This window comes from Dermochelys coriacea, chromosome 3 (genome assembly GCF_009764565.3).
Source record: "Dermochelys coriacea isolate rDerCor1 chromosome 3, rDerCor1.pri.v4, whole genome shotgun sequence".
Taxonomy (NCBI): domain Eukaryota; kingdom Metazoa; phylum Chordata; order Testudines; family Dermochelyidae; genus Dermochelys; species Dermochelys coriacea.
The window spans coordinates 110,888,717-110,906,476 of NC_050070.1; the positions used below are offsets into that span (position 1 = coordinate 110,888,717).

The 17,760-nt window shown below is 43.4% G+C and overlaps 1 protein-coding gene across 7 annotated transcripts in view; it reads left to right on the forward strand.

Moving 5' to 3' along the window:
• UTRN (utrophin) overlaps nucleotides 1–17,760 on the forward strand; it is a 607,443-nt gene that overhangs the window by 208,413 nt on the left and 381,270 nt on the right. For all 7 annotated transcript variants that reach the window (XM_038397679.2, XM_043511144.1, XM_043511142.1 and 4 more), the window contains 6 exons: nucleotides 1,246–1,425; nucleotides 4,842–4,970; nucleotides 5,104–5,274; nucleotides 6,301–6,462; nucleotides 7,107–7,244; nucleotides 7,643–7,795. In XM_038397679.2, the coding sequence (XP_038253607.1) occupies nucleotides 1,246–1,425; nucleotides 4,842–4,970; nucleotides 5,104–5,274; nucleotides 6,301–6,462; nucleotides 7,107–7,244; nucleotides 7,643–7,795 (933 nt within the window). The remainder of the gene's footprint in view (nucleotides 1–1,245; nucleotides 1,426–4,841; nucleotides 4,971–5,103; nucleotides 5,275–6,300; nucleotides 6,463–7,106; nucleotides 7,245–7,642; nucleotides 7,796–17,760) is intronic.

The following is a 17,760-nucleotide window of genomic DNA, read 5'->3' on the forward strand; positions in this document are numbered from 1 at the left end:
GAGGAAAGGTTGAAAAACTGGGCGCGTTTAGTCTTGAGAAAAGAAGATGGGGTGGAGGTGGAACCTGATATCAGTTTCCAAATATTGTAAGGGCTGTTACGAAGAGAACAGCGGTCAGTTGTTGCTCATGTCCACGGAAGGCAGGACAAGAAGCAATGGGCTTAATCTGCAGCAAGGAAGATTTAGGTTCAATATTAGGAAAAACTTTCTAACTCTAAGGGTAGTTGTTAAGTTGTGTGTTAGGCTTGCAAGGGAGGTTGTGGAATCATTAGAGGTTCTTAAGAATAGGCTTAACAACACTTGTCAGGGATGGTCTAATTTTAGTTGGTCCTACCTCAGTGGAGGGAGCTGGACTTGGTCACTTCTCGAGGTGCCCTACATTTCTATTATTCTATAATTATATAAATCAGGGAGCTTTGTAAATAATGAAATTTGAGTACATTAGTGATCAGTGACCCTACGTGATGAGAGTTGGAACTATATATTTGTTTTCCCGCACGGTATCAATTTATTTATTTTCAGATAATAAACTGTATTATCGAAATCCTCCTTATAAGTATGAGAGAGCTCAAAGATGATTGTATGGTAACTCCCTTTACCCCTGGCTAATAAAACTCTTGAGCACTCTATAATATATTTAAACACATGCCATGATGAAAAACAAGGTGACACACAGGCTTTTAAATTTCAGGAAGACATAAACACCTAATAGAAATAGTTCTGTCTGTTTATATGTGCATATATGGCAATAGAAGCATTGTGGTAATATAACAAAATATGAAAAATGATCATGGGATTTTGCAAAAGGAGGTTGAGGTTTTTTCAGAATCATTTTGCATTGCTCTAATCTCCTCCCACAAAAATCAATAGTAAAACATTTCAGTAGGAGCAGAGTTAGGCCAATACTGAGTGTGTTTGAAAATCTCACTCTTTATGATGCTTTATAGTGTGAAAAGGACACTTCTTAAAATCACACCTGTTTTTGTATTGTATTGGTTGGCAGTGTGTGCTGTAAATGAACTATCTGTTTAGGTAATACTTGCTTCAAAAACAGTTAAATAATATTCAAGATTTTTTTGTCTGAATGAACGTAATTTTTTTCCACTACGTGATGTACAGACAGAATGCACACCCTTTCTTTGGTGAAAAGCAATAAACCATTAAAAAATAAAATACTAACTGCCTCCTTGCTTTTGTGATCCACTGGATGTGGTGGTATGCTATTAAGTGTTTCTCTTGATTCAGAATGTACTGAGAGAGCTGGAAAGAAGGAAAGCTGACCTGAACACCATCACAGAGAGCAGTGCAGCCCTCCAGGCCTTGGTGGAAGGCAGCGAGACTTCCCTGGAGGAGAAGCTCTGTGTTCTTAATGCTGGCTGGAGTCGAGTTCGGACCTGGACTGAAGACTGGTGCAACACCTTGTTGGTAAATTGTTTGTGAATAAAATATTTTGTTTGTGGTTCTTCCCCCCCTCCCCCGGCGGAACCAGTTTAGAGTCCTTTCTGCTTTGACAGTAAAGCTTCCACTGTGCCCATTGTCTTAAAGCAGTGGTTCCCAAACTTTTCGGCATCATGCCCCCCCCCCCTCCTTTGCCATCATCCAACCGTCCCAGCCCCTAACTTCCCCACAGGACCCCACTCCCTATCTAACCCCCCTGGTCCTTGTCCCCTGACTCCCTCCTCCTGGGACCCCTGCGCCCCCCCATCCAACCCCTCCGTCCCCTGACCACCTCCCCCACCCCCAGGAGCTCCTGCACCTTATCCAACCTCCCCGCCCCCTTACCAGGCTGCTCAGAATGGCAGGACTGGCTTATTGGAAAGCCTGGGAGGTGGGCGAGCACAAGCTGCACTGCCCATGTGGCAACGTAGCTGCGGGGGAGGGTGGACACGAGGGGAGGGGCTGGAGGGGCTAGCTTCCCTGGCCGGGAGCTCAAGGGTTGGGCAGCCTTGCGCCCCACCTTGGAATTTCTTCCCCCTGCACCCCGCCCGTTTGGGAACCAATGTCTTAAAGGAAACGGGGGATAGATTTTTTTGGTAGCCCACTTGCTGTGCAGCCAGGGCAAGCGAAGTTATGAAGACGTGAAATGAGGAAGCTGGGAAATTCTTTTGAGGTGGTATGTGTTTCAGACTAACTTACAGATGTTGGCCCCCACATGGTCTTTGGGAATGGAGTGCACGTTGCTAGTGCCTACTTGCTACAGTGATGGAGCTACATAAATTCCTGAGGCAGGCAGACAGACAAGTTGTCATTTTTAACTCGCTACATTGGAAGTGTTGCTTAGTCATAGTGAATAAAAACAGTGATATATTTTTATTTCAACATTCAGGCTTTTCTTTCTGGTTGCATTGGTAAAATTCTTGTCCAGGTCCTCATCTTCTCCAGTCTGACTTACTGCAATTTCTTTCTTGCTAATCACCATATCACACATGCCATGCCATTCTACTCCAATCCATTCAAAATGCACCTTGCCAGCATCAACATGTTTACTTCTTGCATGGATCTCATTACTTCCGTTTTAAAACCCTACACTGGCATCCTCTATTTCACCACTTAAGTTCTAGCTTCTTGTCTTTACTTTCATTGTCTACTGTAGCTCTTCTCTGCCTGACTTGTCCTCTTGTGTCCTTTATTGTGACACCTTCTTGCCTCTTCTGGTCCACCAGTGTTGCCAGTCTTGTCCACCCATTTGTCAGCTTATCCAATAACTGTCTCTATACTGTCCTCTACACCCCTCTTTATACATGTAGTGCTCTCCCCTGAATTAATTTGGATGGAAGGTCACTACCCTCTTCTTATCAAAATGTCACCTCAAGACCCATCTTATTGTGACACCTTTAAGAAATTATGTATCCTGTAATGGTTTAAGAGTAGCAGCTGTGTTAGTCTGTATTCGCAAAAAAGAAAAGGAGTACTTGTGGCACCGTAGAGACTAACAAATTTATTTGAGCATAAGCTTTCGTGAGCTACAGCTCACTTCATCGGATGAAGTGAGCTGTAGCTCACGAAAGCTTATGCTCAAATAAATTTGTTAGTCTCTACGGTGCCACAAGTACTCCTTTTCTTTCTGTAATGGTTTAGTCATTAGTTGGGGATATCTGATTTTATGGAATAGAATAAAATAAACCAAAATAACAAAGCAACCCCCACCTCACCCTTCTCCTGAACATCCCCCCCACCCAAACTAGTTTTGGTACTTTCACATATCTTCTTCCCTCCCTTTTTTTTGTCCTTACTACGATCATACTCATCTGTGACCTTTTCAAATTAGTCTGCAAGCCTTTTGGGGCAGAGGCTTTGTCTTATTATGCTTTTCTACAGCTCTTGGCACAATGTGCTCCCAATCCTGATTGAAACCCTCTCAGTGCTATCACAATACAAATAAATAGCAACATAGTTAATGAATCATTCATTTGATGACTTCCGGGGGTGGTATATAGTTCCATGTAACCTTTTCTAAGTAAGTTGCTATATTGCTTGTGGTTAGCATCATTGCATAGTAAAGAAAAAAAACAAGCAAAGATTGATGGATTGCTCGCCCTCTGGAGTCTGCCAGTGCTGCTGCTTCATCTGCTTGGAAGAATCCTTGTTGAGTAATACAAAATACTGCTTTCTCCCCCACCCTACGGGAGGCTGAATGTTCTGTGGGTGGCTTCCCCAGCTCCTGGTGGCTCAGCTGGTGATTGTGTAATATATTTATACTTTTGAGGGTGGTTTTTCCAGTTCAAGAAAGCATGTAGGGACCTGCTTTGAGTCCATCTCTACTCAGGGAAGCTCTTAAACACGTGCCTAAATGTATGTGCTGTCCTGAATAGAGATGCTTTCCTGAAATGAGCCCTATATCTGTCTTAAATTAAAAAAGAAATCCCATTTGGCCCCCTGTTCTGCTTATCTGTCCCATTTCTCTCCTTTCCTCACCCCTCCTTTCTTTCCTTCTTTCCCTCTTCCCTGAAAATAACTATCGTGTTTCTCCCCAATGGGAATTTTGGAGCATCAGACAGAGGGAGTGCGGAGATGCATGTGTTTTCTGTTGCTAGCGCACAGCTTAAAAATTCTGAATACGTGAGCCAATCAGAGCAGAAGGATTAGTATAATCATCGCATGACTATTTATCTGTAAAGTGAGAAATGCATATCAGATGTGATGAATCAGAGGACAGGAATTGCATAAATGGCAACAAAACATCAAAACCACACTAAACACTGAAAGCTATACAAAAAGGTATTCAATTTAAAAACAAAATCACATTTTAGTCTGAATTGTTTTTACCTACTATTGTTATATGAAACATCTAAGATTACTATAATTGATAGAGATTAGAGGAAATATTCTGTTTTTGTCATGCTTTTTCTTTGTGAATCTGACAGTCCATTTCAGTATTTGTCCTGTAGAGTCAGTCACTTTCCTTTTTCGTTTGTATAGGTCTCTTACACAGCTACACGGGGAGAAAAATACCCTTTTTAAAAAAGGAAAATGCATGACTTTCCAATAGTCACGGTGGGCTAGTAGTGAAATTATGATATTGTAAAACAGGAATTCTTAAATTCTAATCCTGTTTCTGCTACAGAATTGTGTGGCCTTGTGCAAAACACCTAATTTACCTTTGTCCACTTCCTTGTTTGTAAAACTGGGACGCTAACTCTTACCTACATCATCAGAGTGTAGATTCATTGGTTAATGTTTATAAAGTTGATTGAAGGTGAAAAGTGCTATAAAATGTTCAGTATTTTTCTTCCTCAAGTATGTGTAGCATTTTTATATTTCATTTAGGATTTCCCTACCTGGGACATTTAAAAATATTTTTGTTTTTATTACTTGGATATATTTTTTGCTTCCCTTTCCAGAATCATCAGAGCCAGCTGGAAATCTTTGATGAGAATGTTGCCCACATAAGTACTTGGCTTTATCAAGCTGAAGCCCTGCTGGATGAGACTGAGAAAAAGCCAGTGAGCAAAAAGGAAGAAACAGTGAAGGTTGCAAACTTAATCTTTTAAAGCAGGCACTTGTAAAATAATAGCACTTTTTGATTTCATGTGAGATTGAGCTAGCTTTTCTGTTGATTTTTTCTTTGCACTACAGTAACTTTCTGCTGCTTTTTCTTCTCAGCGTTTAATATCAGAATTGGATGATGTGAGTCTTCGAGTGGATAACGTGCGAGACCAAGCTGTTATCTTAATGAACAGTCGTGGCGTGTCATGCCGTGAACTCGTAGAACCGAAGCTGTCTGAACTGAACCGGAACTTTGAGAAGGTATCACAGCACATCAAAAGTGCTAAGGTGAGCAAGAAAGAGTCACAAAACCAGGAAGTTAATTTATATTCTAAAAACATTTGAATGTCTGTGTGGGTATACTACCACTAACAGCTTCATAGGGATAACTTCATTTTAATATACAAAGATACTTTTTATCTATGTAAATCTCTCTATGCGAAAATTAATGGATTCAGTAAGTAGCCAGTCACACCGAGCCATCAGCAGGTTTGAATCCTGAACTGGATCATACGTGAAAGGGTGTAGTTGCACTAGAGTGACTAGATGTCACAATTTTATAGGGACAGTCATGATATTTGGGGCTTTTTCTTATTTAGGTGCCTATTACCTTCTACCTCGGTCCTGATTTTTCACACTTTCTATCTGGTCACCCTAAGTGGCACTAACCTATTATCCAGTAGTCATTTATTTAGACGATAAAGTAAATCCATTTCTTGGCATGATTTGTCAGTCTCTGTTAGAGAGAGGCCACAGACTAGGCTAGCCAGAGGCCTGCAGGCTGAAATTCATTGGCAGAAAGTCTCTGGCATGTACCAACATTCTACCTAGTTATCTCTGGTTATTGTAGTGAGGCAACTCCTGCCATTTCATTATAAGTCCCATGATATTTTGGTGTTTTTCTGTCATGGTCAGGTGTATGATGAGAATCTCACTTTTCTTTTTAATGAAAGCTAAGCTTCTTGCCCTTTTGGTGTTGGAAAATAGCTTGAAATTATGAACCTTGAAGGCTCAAATACCAGAAACCAAATGAAAACACTCCAAACTCATTATTTTTAAAATCTCATGATTTTGGGGAAACCTCATTCATGATTTTTGAATCCTGGGGTGAGTAATACTGTTTGTTTGGGCAGGGAGGGGGGTTAGCTTTATTTTGTGAAAATAGTTCAGTATACAGTTTTATGGCCTGATCCTGCAGACAGGCATGCATATTGATAACTATCGTATACTTACACAGAGAGTCACATTTACATGAGTTACTTCAGTGTATATAGTCCTTAATTTGTGTGGTTTTTGTTTTGCTTTGTGCTACAGATACTTGTTGGTCAGGAACCCTTGTCTTATAAATTTCCTGTTGAGCCAGAACCCCAGGAACCTGGAGTGGCTTCTGCAGACCTTGACAAATTTGAGAGTGATTTACAAAACATGTTAAAAGTTGTGGAAAAACACATGGAATCAAGTGATGAAGATGAAAAGGTTTGTGAGGAATGGATAAATTAAACAGCTCGATCACCTCTTCTTTGTTTCTTTAAAATACACTGCTGAATTAACTGATCTCTCTGAAAAGGAAATTTTGATATCTCAATGAATATGTAAAACCACAATTTTCATAAATATTAGGGTTGGAAGAGACCTCAGGAGGTCATCTAGTCCAATCCCCTGCTCAAAACAGGACCAACCAACAACTAAATCATCCCAGCCAGGGCTTTGTCAAGCCGGGCCTTAAAAACCTCTAAGGATATTTTACTGAAAACCACTTTAAATCAGCAGTAAAGTAGAGTGGCTGGGGCAGAATGAGGGTATGAGTAGAGTAGCTTCTCCTCCTCTCCCTAGCATGGATAAGCTGTGCTCTCTGCCTTGCTCACCCCTGCCCTTTGGCTGGTGCAGTGAGAACTCCCCATCCTGTCTCAATCTATTTTAATGATGGCTTTATATGTCCTTTAGTCTTTGATGCTTGTGGAGAATTGGAATTTCTCAGCTCCCAATTTGTTTTGGGTGACAGTGGGATGCTTAACAGTTCTGAAGTGTTAATTTTGTTAGCATTCAGGCAGTCAGCAAATCCATTTTGTATACTCTGACTTGGGCTTTCTGTAAATGACCATAGGCTTCTATAATTTTAGATGGATGAAGAGAGAGCCCAGATTGAGGAGGTTTTACGGAGTGGGGAGCAAGTGTTACAGCGGCCCATGGAGGACAACAAGAGGGAGAAGATCCGCTTGCAGCTGTTGCTTCTGCAGACAAGGCACAACAATGTAAAGGTGTGACTTCAGAGTTTTAACATGACTGACTTCTGGAGTAGTTTATCTGGTGGACTTCTGGAAGCCGATTTGACATCTGATTGTGACCATGTAGTAGCATGGTTTAGGGGATGAAAGCCTTCAACATATTTATTGTACATACAGAAAAAATGACTGACTGAACCTCAGAGATCCTTAATTCAAAAATATCATCCAAAGTTATAGTTTTGTTTTTCTGCAGTTTGATTCTCTGAATTTTTAAATCTGTCCCCCGAGCCAATCAGAACTTGTTGTAATTAATTAACCCCCACATCATACTAAACAGAATCTGAGCTTGATTAAAATAAATAAGTAAAATTCCCCCCCCCCTCCATTAATTTTTCTCACACTGCGTATCCCCCATGCCTATTTTGTTATAGGAACTGAAGTCTTTTCAAAGGAGGCAGGTGGTGGAGCTCTCCCCTGCGTTTTCACAATATAAGAGAGAACAGGACAGTCTATTGAACTGGCTGAACGAGACAGAGCACCATCTGTCAGGACTGCATGGAGAGGAAGATGAACAAAAACTACAGGTAAATACAGAGGTTTAAAAAATTAAGAGTGAAGGTAATAAATGACTTCATATTAGAGTTGTGTGCTGGTGGTCAGGGATATTCTTTTGATGCCACCATGGTAAGGAGTGTCTCCAGAAGGGTTGTATTAATTTTTCCATTGTGTCAGTCTTGGATTAGCCTGGAGCATTGCCTTATCATTATTGGGGGAGCAGTAGCAACCCCTGTTTAACTTTCTTTTAAATTTGTTATTCTTTGAGTGCTTGTTCACGTCCATTCCACATTAGGTGTGCGTGTGTCGCATGCACGAGCATTGGAAACTTTTCCTCTTAGTGGCTCCCGTCGCACCGGCGGGGCCCCTGAGTGGCGCCACTGCGCCATGCGTATATACCCCTGCTGCCCGACCCCCTCCAGTTCCTTCTTACTGTCTGTGATGGTGTTGGAACAACCTCTCTCTCTTGTATGAGAGCAGTCCCTTAGCCTTTCTTATATATATCTGTTATCAGTTAGTTAGCGTACCTTTGTTGTGGACGCTTAAGTGATTAGGTGCTTGGAGGCATCCACCCTGGGCTGCGGGGCATGCCGCAGGCCCACGGGTTTAAGGGTAGTGCCACGTGCCGCAAGCCTATGCCAGTTAGTGACCCCCACGGCTCATGTCTACGTTACCTGGGGGGAAGAACATCAAACTGAGTGGCGTAAGATTTGCAAGGAGTTCAAGCCAAGAACAAAGCAAGAAAGGAAGACTTTTGTTTAAAGCAGTTGTTGATGGAAACCGCATTGCAGCCACCGGGCCTGGAGCGCCCGACGTCAGCTCCAGCTTCCTCAGTGTGTAGTGCCAGACTACACACCGCCAGACTAGGCCCCGGCACTGCTCGTCCTCCCTGGTGCGGCCCATGGCGCAGCCAAAAGGAAGGTGCGGACATTCCCTGCATAGGAGGCCGGTGCCTTCGAAGGCCCTGAGCACCAATAAGAGCAGGAAGGCTGCTTACCGGCGCTAGCATGTGCGGCTTCAGCACCACAAGTCCCGCCGAGCCCAGGCTTAAGTGAGCTCAGTGTGGACGATGGGCTCGAGGACTTAATGGATCAGCCCTCCATGCCTGGCACCTTTAAGGTGGAAAAGGACCTCGTTGAGCTGTTGGCAACAAGCTCCCTCCCGTACAGGGAGAATCCTCCGGCACCCATGCCATGGGTGCTGTTGAGGGGTAAGCCGGCAATGGTGTGCCGTTCAAGGACACCGTCCCGGCATCGCTCCTGGAGTTGGTCTCGGTCGAGCTCTGCATCTGTGGATGTGAGCTGGGGCTCCTGGTCAACGTCCTCAAGTCCACTGTCGTGCCCACGCAGAGAGTGGAATTTATAGGGGCGGTCCTGGATGCGGTGCAGGCCAAGGCAAGCCTTCCAGTATCCTGATTCCAAGCTATCCAGCAAGCGGTGGACTCCCTGTGCCAATTTTCAACAACAATGGCTAGGTGCTGCCTGCGGCTGCTGGACCACATGGCAGCATGGACACACGTGGTCAGGCATGCCAGACTGAGACTCGGGACTCTGCAGGCGTGGCTCGCTCGGGTGTACCGCCCAGGCAGGGACCCCCTGGATTTGGTAGTGACAGCCCCAAGGGATGTGCTGGACTCCCTGCTGTGGTGGCAGTCCCAGCCTGTGGTTTCCCAGCCTGTGGCATCCCCTTTGCCGCCCCACAACTGGACCTGATGCTGGTGACTGATGCGTCAGACCACGGATGGGGGGCTCACCTGGGGGACCTCAGGGCTTGTGGTCTGGAGCGGAGTGGTCACTCCATATTAATGTGAAGGAGCTCAGGGCGGTTTGTCTAGCCTGCCAGACCTTTCACGCCACTCTGAGTGGTCACAGCTTGACAGTTCTGAGACACAACACTACTGCCATGTTTTATATAAACAAGCAGGGCAGGGCCCATTCCTCGCTGCTCTGTCGCGAGGCTCTCCTCCTCTGGGACTTTTGTATAGCCCACACCATTTTCCTCGAGGCATCCTATCTTCTGGGGGTGCAAAACGAGCGGGTGGACTTCCTCAGCAGGTCATATCGCATGGACGAGTGGATGCTCAGAGCGGATGTCGTGCTTTTGCTCTTCCACAGGTGGGGGTTTCCCCAGATCGACCTGTTTGCCACCAGGGACACAGCCCAGTGCCCGCTGTTCTGCTCGTTCAAGGACCACAGCCTGGGCTCGGTTGCAGACACGTTTGTGATCCCGTGGGGTGGGGGCTTGATGTATGCGATTCCCCTGCTCTCCTTGGTACACAAGGTCCTGCTCAAGGTATGCAGGGACAAGGCAGCGGTGGTCCTCATCGCCCCGGCGTGGCCCCGCCAGCACTGGTACACAACGCTCCTAGAACTGTCGGTGGAGGCCCCGGTAGTCCTGCCCCTACCCCGGGACCTCCTCACACAGGACGGTGGGCGGCTTCTCCACCCCAAACCTGCAATCACTACTCCTGATGGAATGGAAGCTTTGTGGCTAAATGCCTTGGAGAGCCAGTGCTCCCTTCCTGTGCAGCGGATTCTGCTTGGCAGTAGGAAACCTTCTACCTGGGCTACCTATATGGCCAAGTGGAAAAGGTTCTCCTGTTGGTGTGAGCCCTGACAGGTGCAGCCGTGCCAGGCCCTGGTGCTAGCCATTCTCTTGCCCCTCGAGCAGCATGGGCTGGCCCCGTCCTCACGCAGAGTGCACCTGGTGGCCATCTCTGCCTTCCATCCAGGGTTTTTGGCTGGCTTGGTGTTTTCCCACCCAGTGGTTGGACGGTTCCTTAAAGGATTAGAGAGGATGTTTCCAACCTCACGCCCCCCCCCCCCCCTTGGAAACTTAACTTGGTCCTCTCTAAGCTCATGGGACCCCAGTTTGAGCCCCTCGCTACCTGCTCCCTCTTCCACCTTTCCTGGAAGGTGGCATTTCTGGTAGCCATTACCTTGTCCAGAAGGGTGTCTGAGCTGAGGGCTCTCACCTCTGAGCCACTGTATACAGTTTTTCACAAGGCTAAGGCGCAGCTCCGACCGCACCCCAAGTTCCTCCCTAAGGTGGTCTCCCAATTCCATTTGGGCCAGGACATTTGTCTGCCAGTGTTTTTTCCAAAACCCCATACAGACCTGAGTCACCTACACGCCTGAATGTCCGTTGGACACTGGCGTTCTATTTGGAGTGCACCAAGCTCTTTTGTAAATCCGTGCAGCTGTTCGTGGCCATAGCCGAGAGGATGAAAGGCCTCCCTGTGTTGGCGCAGCGGATCTCGTCTTGGATTACAAGCTGCATCTGGGCGTGCTATGAGCTCGCAAGTGTTCTGGCCCCGGTGGTCACAGCCCACTCGACCAGGGTGCAAGCAACTTCCACAGCTTTCCTGGCACAGGTCCCGATTCAGGAGATCTGCAGAGCAACCACCTGGTCCTTGGTGCACATCTTCATGACCCACTATGCGGTCAACCAGCAGGCCAGAGAGGACGCGGCAGTTGGCAGAGCGGTCCTCCAATCGGTTGTTCTGTGATTCCTACCCTCCTCCAGAGGTAAGCTTGTGATTCACCTAATGTGGAATGGATGTGAACAAGCACTCGAAGAAAAAACGGTTACTTACCTTCTCGTAACTGTTCTTCAAGATGTGTTGTTCACGTCCATTCCATTCCACCCTCCTACCCCTCTGTCGGAGTCGCCGGCAAGAAGAAACTCAAGGGGGTCGGTCGGCAGGGGTATATATGCACAGTGCAGTGGTGCCACTCAGGGGGCCCCGACGGGAGCCGCTAAGGGAAAAAGTTTCCGATGCTCATGCACGCGATGCGAGCACACCTAATGTGGAATGGATGTGAACAACACATCTCGAAGAACAACAGTTACGAGAAGGTAATTAACGGGTTTTTTTGTATATAAATACTTATTACAGGCAAGTGTTTAGTGCTGCCCCTAGTTAAGGTTCTCAGCTTCCTCTAATCTTGATGCCAAACTTTGCAAATTAGCTTGATGTATACTAGTAATATTTTTGATCTGTTACACCTTCAGATATGTTTCTCAAGATAGTTTGTTCACTTGAGATTTACTTTTAGCCAGTCCATAATTTCATCTTGTCTCAGAAGGGAAGCCTCTTCCTGGTTGGCCATCTTGGCTGCAAGAGGGCAATTTGACAGCTTTTATCTTTTAGGATTTCTTAGAATATCTGGAGATGGTGCAGCATCCATAAACGTATTAAAAGAAAAGAGTTGTAGAATAATATCTGTCGAATGTTAGATGTGGGGGGGCACAATCCAGCTGCTGATGACTGTGGATTGTAGGAGGTGGGAAAGAGCGCTGTAAAGCTATGTACGCACCATCCTCCAGTGGCGCCCATTAGTTCTAATTGCATTCAGTTTTAATATAAACGTACATATGTATCTAAAGAGATTTTTGTATTACCTTATCTATTTTTTTATTGTATTTTATTATGGTCATCTTCATAGATTTGAATTTTACTCTGTAAAGAGATACTGAATTGATTGGGTTTGGGTCATCCTGTTTAAATCCTATTACAATGTAATAGCTTTACTGTATAAATAAAATGTAAATGTAGTCTCAGTTCTCCAATGAGCTGCATATGAATAGTTCACTGAAGTTAATGGAGCTGCTGGCATGGGAAACACTGTGTCATAGAGAACTCTTTGCGGCATCAGGATTCTATGCAGCCATGTATAAATGGTGTTAAAATGTATGCATATAACATAAATAGAATATGAAGGGTACATTCACACCAAATACTGGAAGAAGGAAACAAACCATTTTTATAAGGATAAAAGTACAGGGGAAAATGATACCATCAATTTTGGGGAACCCCCCCCCACTTTTATACGCAATTTAAGAATATCTGTCTAAAGAAGTAATTACATACTAAATCCTCATACATTCATTTTCTGTTAATTTTAACTTGGAAATGTGAATAAGATTTTTCTTAGGTTTCTCCTCTTTTTTTAAACAAATATTAATATGTCAAGCCCTGATCGTATAAAGACTTGTGTGCTTTACTTTACACAATATAAAAAGTCTCATTGAAGTTTATGGGGATATTCAGTGTGTGTAAAGTTAAGCATGTGTGTAAATCTTTGCTGGATTGTGTGCTAATTTTCGAAAGAAAAATGATATATTCTGTAATTCAGTGGAATATAAAAATGAAATCTAGATATTAAACATAGGAAATAATTTCTCAAACTTTGAGAATACTAATTTTTTTACATTATGCATAAAGTTCTGCACACGTACTCAAGGTAGTATAAAATATGATTCTGATGTCTTGCATTATTTGAGTACTAGTATGTGATCATGTAAAAAACATGGACTATCAAGGCACATGCAAAAGAGGGTGCAGTTTAGGTTGCATAAGCAACTTTCACTTTCATGTCCAAACTTCTGAGTACTTCACTGTGTAACCTCATAATTCTTTAAAGATAATTTTTGTCTGAGAATTAATATTTAACTACAAAGGGTGAAATATTACTTATGAGAGTTCTATTGTATGTCATAGTTAGATTCCCAAACAGCTAGAAGTTCCCAACTAATCTGAGAGGACTTTCTGCTAAGACACTATTTATTGATTTAATTCCTATCCAGAAACCTGTTTTTTTAGGTGCTGAGGTTACGAATTCTTTTTTCTATTTCTCCTTTACATCCTACCAAGATAGTTTGGCTGATATGACAATTAGTTTAATATTTTATGCAGTAACAATGAAAAGCCCTGTGAAGGAGTAAGTACTTTTTTGGACAAGCTTGGGATTAGGCAATCTGTGAAGTCAGTTCTGAATTTCTGGTTATGAAGCTTCATAATTAAAACCAATCAATCTCTTTGATTGTTCAGTAACTTTTTAAACCCAGGACCAATTAAAGAGGGGGATGGGGAACGTTCATGCGCCGAATAAGACCTATACAGCATGAAATATTAATGTGATGCATGTCATTCAGTGCCCCATTGCATCAGCTACCTATGACAGCCGCCATAAGGTTATAAGAGCTGGTCTGCTGTCCTTTGTGACTTTGTATATCCTGATAGCTACATTAAAGTTTCAGGTTCACATTAATGGTAATCCCCTTTAGATGGACATTTTAAATCATTAAGCTTCTATTGTGTACCTGCAGGATCAGTGGGCTGTTAATGATGGACTATAAGTCCCAACATCTGTTAGCTGAACCTGTATCTTGTTGCTCTATCAGGTATTTCATTAATCACTCCTGCCTATGTGCATGACCCGTCTGGGTTTACTGCTGCACCAGGGGGCAGGTACTCTGAGACAAGCCATATTAAAATGGGACTATATTTACTTCAAAGAATGCTTAAGATCTCCCTGCATGTCAGACAACAGCTTATTCCCAAGAGGATCAATCTCCTCCCCTCATACTCTACAAAGAGCCTCTTAAGGCTTCCCATTAAACACAGGACAAATCTCATAGCTAAAGAACTCCTGAGGTTGTCTAATCTTGAGGTGAGCCATTGTAATCTTTCACCTTGCCCATATCCCTTTCGGACACTGAGTCCAAATGGGTTTGGACAGGAGACAGTGGGGGCCTCTCAGCACAGATTTCGGATCTTCACCATTCACCCAAGGGTCCCTTCCAGTTCTCTAGATTTTTCTATACTGTGCATTCCGGACACAGAATCTTTGAGAGGAAGCAAGCCACAAAAGAGTAAACCAACGGAGTCTTAGGTCTCCTTGTGGGATGAAGAACTGCTTCCACTCTTAAGACCTTATACAGGTGAACAAGGCTGCATTTTAATGTACTTCAAAACAAATTCAGTCTGCCGATGCTTCCAGAGATCATAGAAATATAGGGCTGCAAGGGACTTTGAGACATCATCAAGTCCAGCACCTGTGCTATGGGGGTCGCAAGGTTATTACATGGTGGGTCGCGAGCTGTCAGCCTCCACCCCACACTCTGCTTTGCCTCCAGCATTTATAATGGTGTTAAATATTTTTAAAAGGTGTTTTTAATTTATAAGGGGCGGTCACACTCAGAGGCTTCCTGTGTGAAAGGGATCACCAGTACAAAAGTTTGAGAAACGCTGATCTAGACCATCCCTGACAGGTGTTTGTCCAACTCGTTTTTAAAAGCTTCCAATGATAGGCACTCCATGACCTCCCTTGTAGGCAGGTTCCAGACCTTAACTACTATCCTAGTTAAAAGTTTTTCCTAATATCTTACCTAAATTTACTTTGCTGCAGATTAAGTCCATATACTTCTTGTCCTACTTTCAGTGGACATGGAGAACAATTGAACATAATCCTTTTGATAACACATTGGAAGACTGGTGTCCAGTCCCCCCTCAGTCGTCTTTTCTCAAGACTAAACATGCCCAGCTTTTTTAACCTTTCCTCATAGGTCAGGTTTTCTGAATCTTCTTTTATCATTTTTTGTTACTCTCCTCTACACTCTTTTCAATATGTCCACATCTTTTTCTAAAATGTGTTGCCCAGAATAGGACACTGTACTCCAGTTGGAACGTCACCGGAGCTGAGTAGAGTGGGATAATTACTTCCTATGTCTTATATGCAACTAACCCAGGAACCTATCCTTGCAACAAAGCCCGTTGCCAACTCTGTCCACATATCTATTCAGGGGATACCATCATAGGGCCTAATCACATCAGCCACACTATCAGAGGCTCGTTCACCTGCGCATCTACCAATGTGATATATGCCATCATGTGCCAGCAATGCCCCTCTGCCATGTACATTGGCCAAACTGGACAGTCTCTACGTAAAAGAATGAATGGACACAAATCAGACGTCAAGAATTATAACATTCAAAAACCAGTTGGAGAACACTTCAATCTCTCTGGTCACTCGATCACAGACCTAAGAGTGGCTATCCTTCAACAAAAAAGCTTCAAAAACAGACTCCAACGAGAGACTGCTGAATTGGAATTAATTTGCAAACTGGATACAATTAACTTAGGCTTGAATAGAGACTGGGAATGGATGAGTCATTACACAAAGTAAAACTATTTCCCCATGGTATTTCTCCCTCCCACCCCACCCCCCACTGTTCCTCTGATATTCTTGTTAACTGCTGGAATTAGCCTACCTGCTTGTCACCATGAAAGGTTTTCCTCCTTCCCCCCCCTGCTGTTGGTGATGGCTTACCTTAAGTGATCACTCTCCTTACAGTGTGTATGATAAACCCATTGTTTCATGTTCTCTGTGTGTGTGTGTATATAAATCTCTCCTCTGTTTTTTCCACCAAATGCATCCGATGAAGTGAGCTGTAGCTCACGAAAGCTTATGCTCTAATAAATTTGTTAGTCTCTAAGGTGCCACAAGTACTCCTTTTCTTTTTGCGAATACAGACTAACACGGCTGCTACTCTGGATCCTTTCAATATATCTCAGAATCATAAAAGCCTTTTTTTGCAGCTGCATCAGATTAATGACTTGCGTTCAGTTTGTGATCTGCTATAACTCCCAGATCCTTTTCACCAGTACTGCCACCAAAACTGTTCTTCCCGCTTTTGTAGTTGTGCATTTAATTTTTCCTTCCTAAGTGAAGTACTTCGCACTTGTCTTTATTGAATTTCATCTTGTTGAATTAAGACCAGTTCTCCACGTTGTCAAGGTAATTTTGAATTTTAAACCTGTCCTCCAAAGTGCTTGCAATCCTTCCCAGCTTGGTGTCATCTGCAAAGTTTGTAAATGTACTCTCTATTCCATTATCCAAGTCATTAATGAAAATGTTGACTAGCACCACACTCAGGACTGACCTCTTGACCCCACTAGGTACACCCTCCCGTGTGTCTGACAGCAAACCATTGATAACTACTCTTTGAGTGTAGTCTTTTTCAACCACCTTATAGTAGTTTCATCTAGACCACCTTTCCCTCACTTCCACATGACATTCTCATAAGCAAATATGTCCAACACCTTTCTAAAATAAAGGTATATCGTGTGTTCTGCTTCCCCCTTATCCACTCAGTCAGTAATCCTATCAAAGAAGGAAATTGTTTGTTTGGCATGATAGGTTCTTGACAAATGCATGCTGACTATTCCTTATAAACCTGTTGTCCTTGAGGTGCTTACAAATTGATTGTTAGATAATTTGTTCCAGTATCTTTCCAGATATTGAAGTTAGGCTGACTGGTCTATAATTTCTCGGGTCCTCCTTGTTCCCCCTTTTTAAAGATAGATGCTATGTTTGCCCTTCTTGAGTCTTCTGGGACCTCTCCCATCCTCCAGAAGTTCTCAAAGATAATTGCTAATAGCTCCGAGCTTGCTTCAGCTAGTTCCTTAAGTACCCTAGGGTGAATTTCTTTAGGCCCTGCTGATTTGAATACATCTGACTTACCTAAATGTTCTTTAATCTGTTCTTTCCCTATTTTGGCTTGCATTCCTTCCCCCTGTTAATATTAATTGGGTTGAGTATTGGGTCATCATTAACCATTTTAGTGAAGACTGAAGCAAAACTGGCATCAAGCACCTCAGCTTTCTTGATGCAGTTCTCTCTCTTCCCTAACAAAGGATCCTTCAAAGAGTAATTTTTCTATGCAAGGACCTATTGATAGGAAGGTGGAATCTTCACTGAGAAGAAAGGAAAAAGACACCTCTGCAGCCTTCAGAGCTTTCATGACTTGCCTCGTGCAGTGAGTTCTGGAGTAGACAGGGAGAGAGGAGGGAGAGGGAGGTCCATGCATCTATGAATGCTCAATGGGAGAAGGGCAAATGGGGGTACAATATGGTATAAGGATACTTGTAGCTTTAGTACAGGCAAAACAGCTACTCATAATTTGAGTACTCAGGTGACCCATGCTAAAGTGCTTTGCTGAACAGGGTGCTTTCCTGAATCAAAGGCATTTAGATAATAAAGCAATTAGTAAATTTTTAAGGTGGCCCCTGTATGTAAAAAATCACGTAGGAATGTATGTATATAGCATAGAATGTTTATAGACCAGAATTTTCATGTGGAGGTTGGTTGCTCACAATCAGTTATTCTATTTGAAAACATCATCTAGCTTCCAGATGTAAATAGTATTG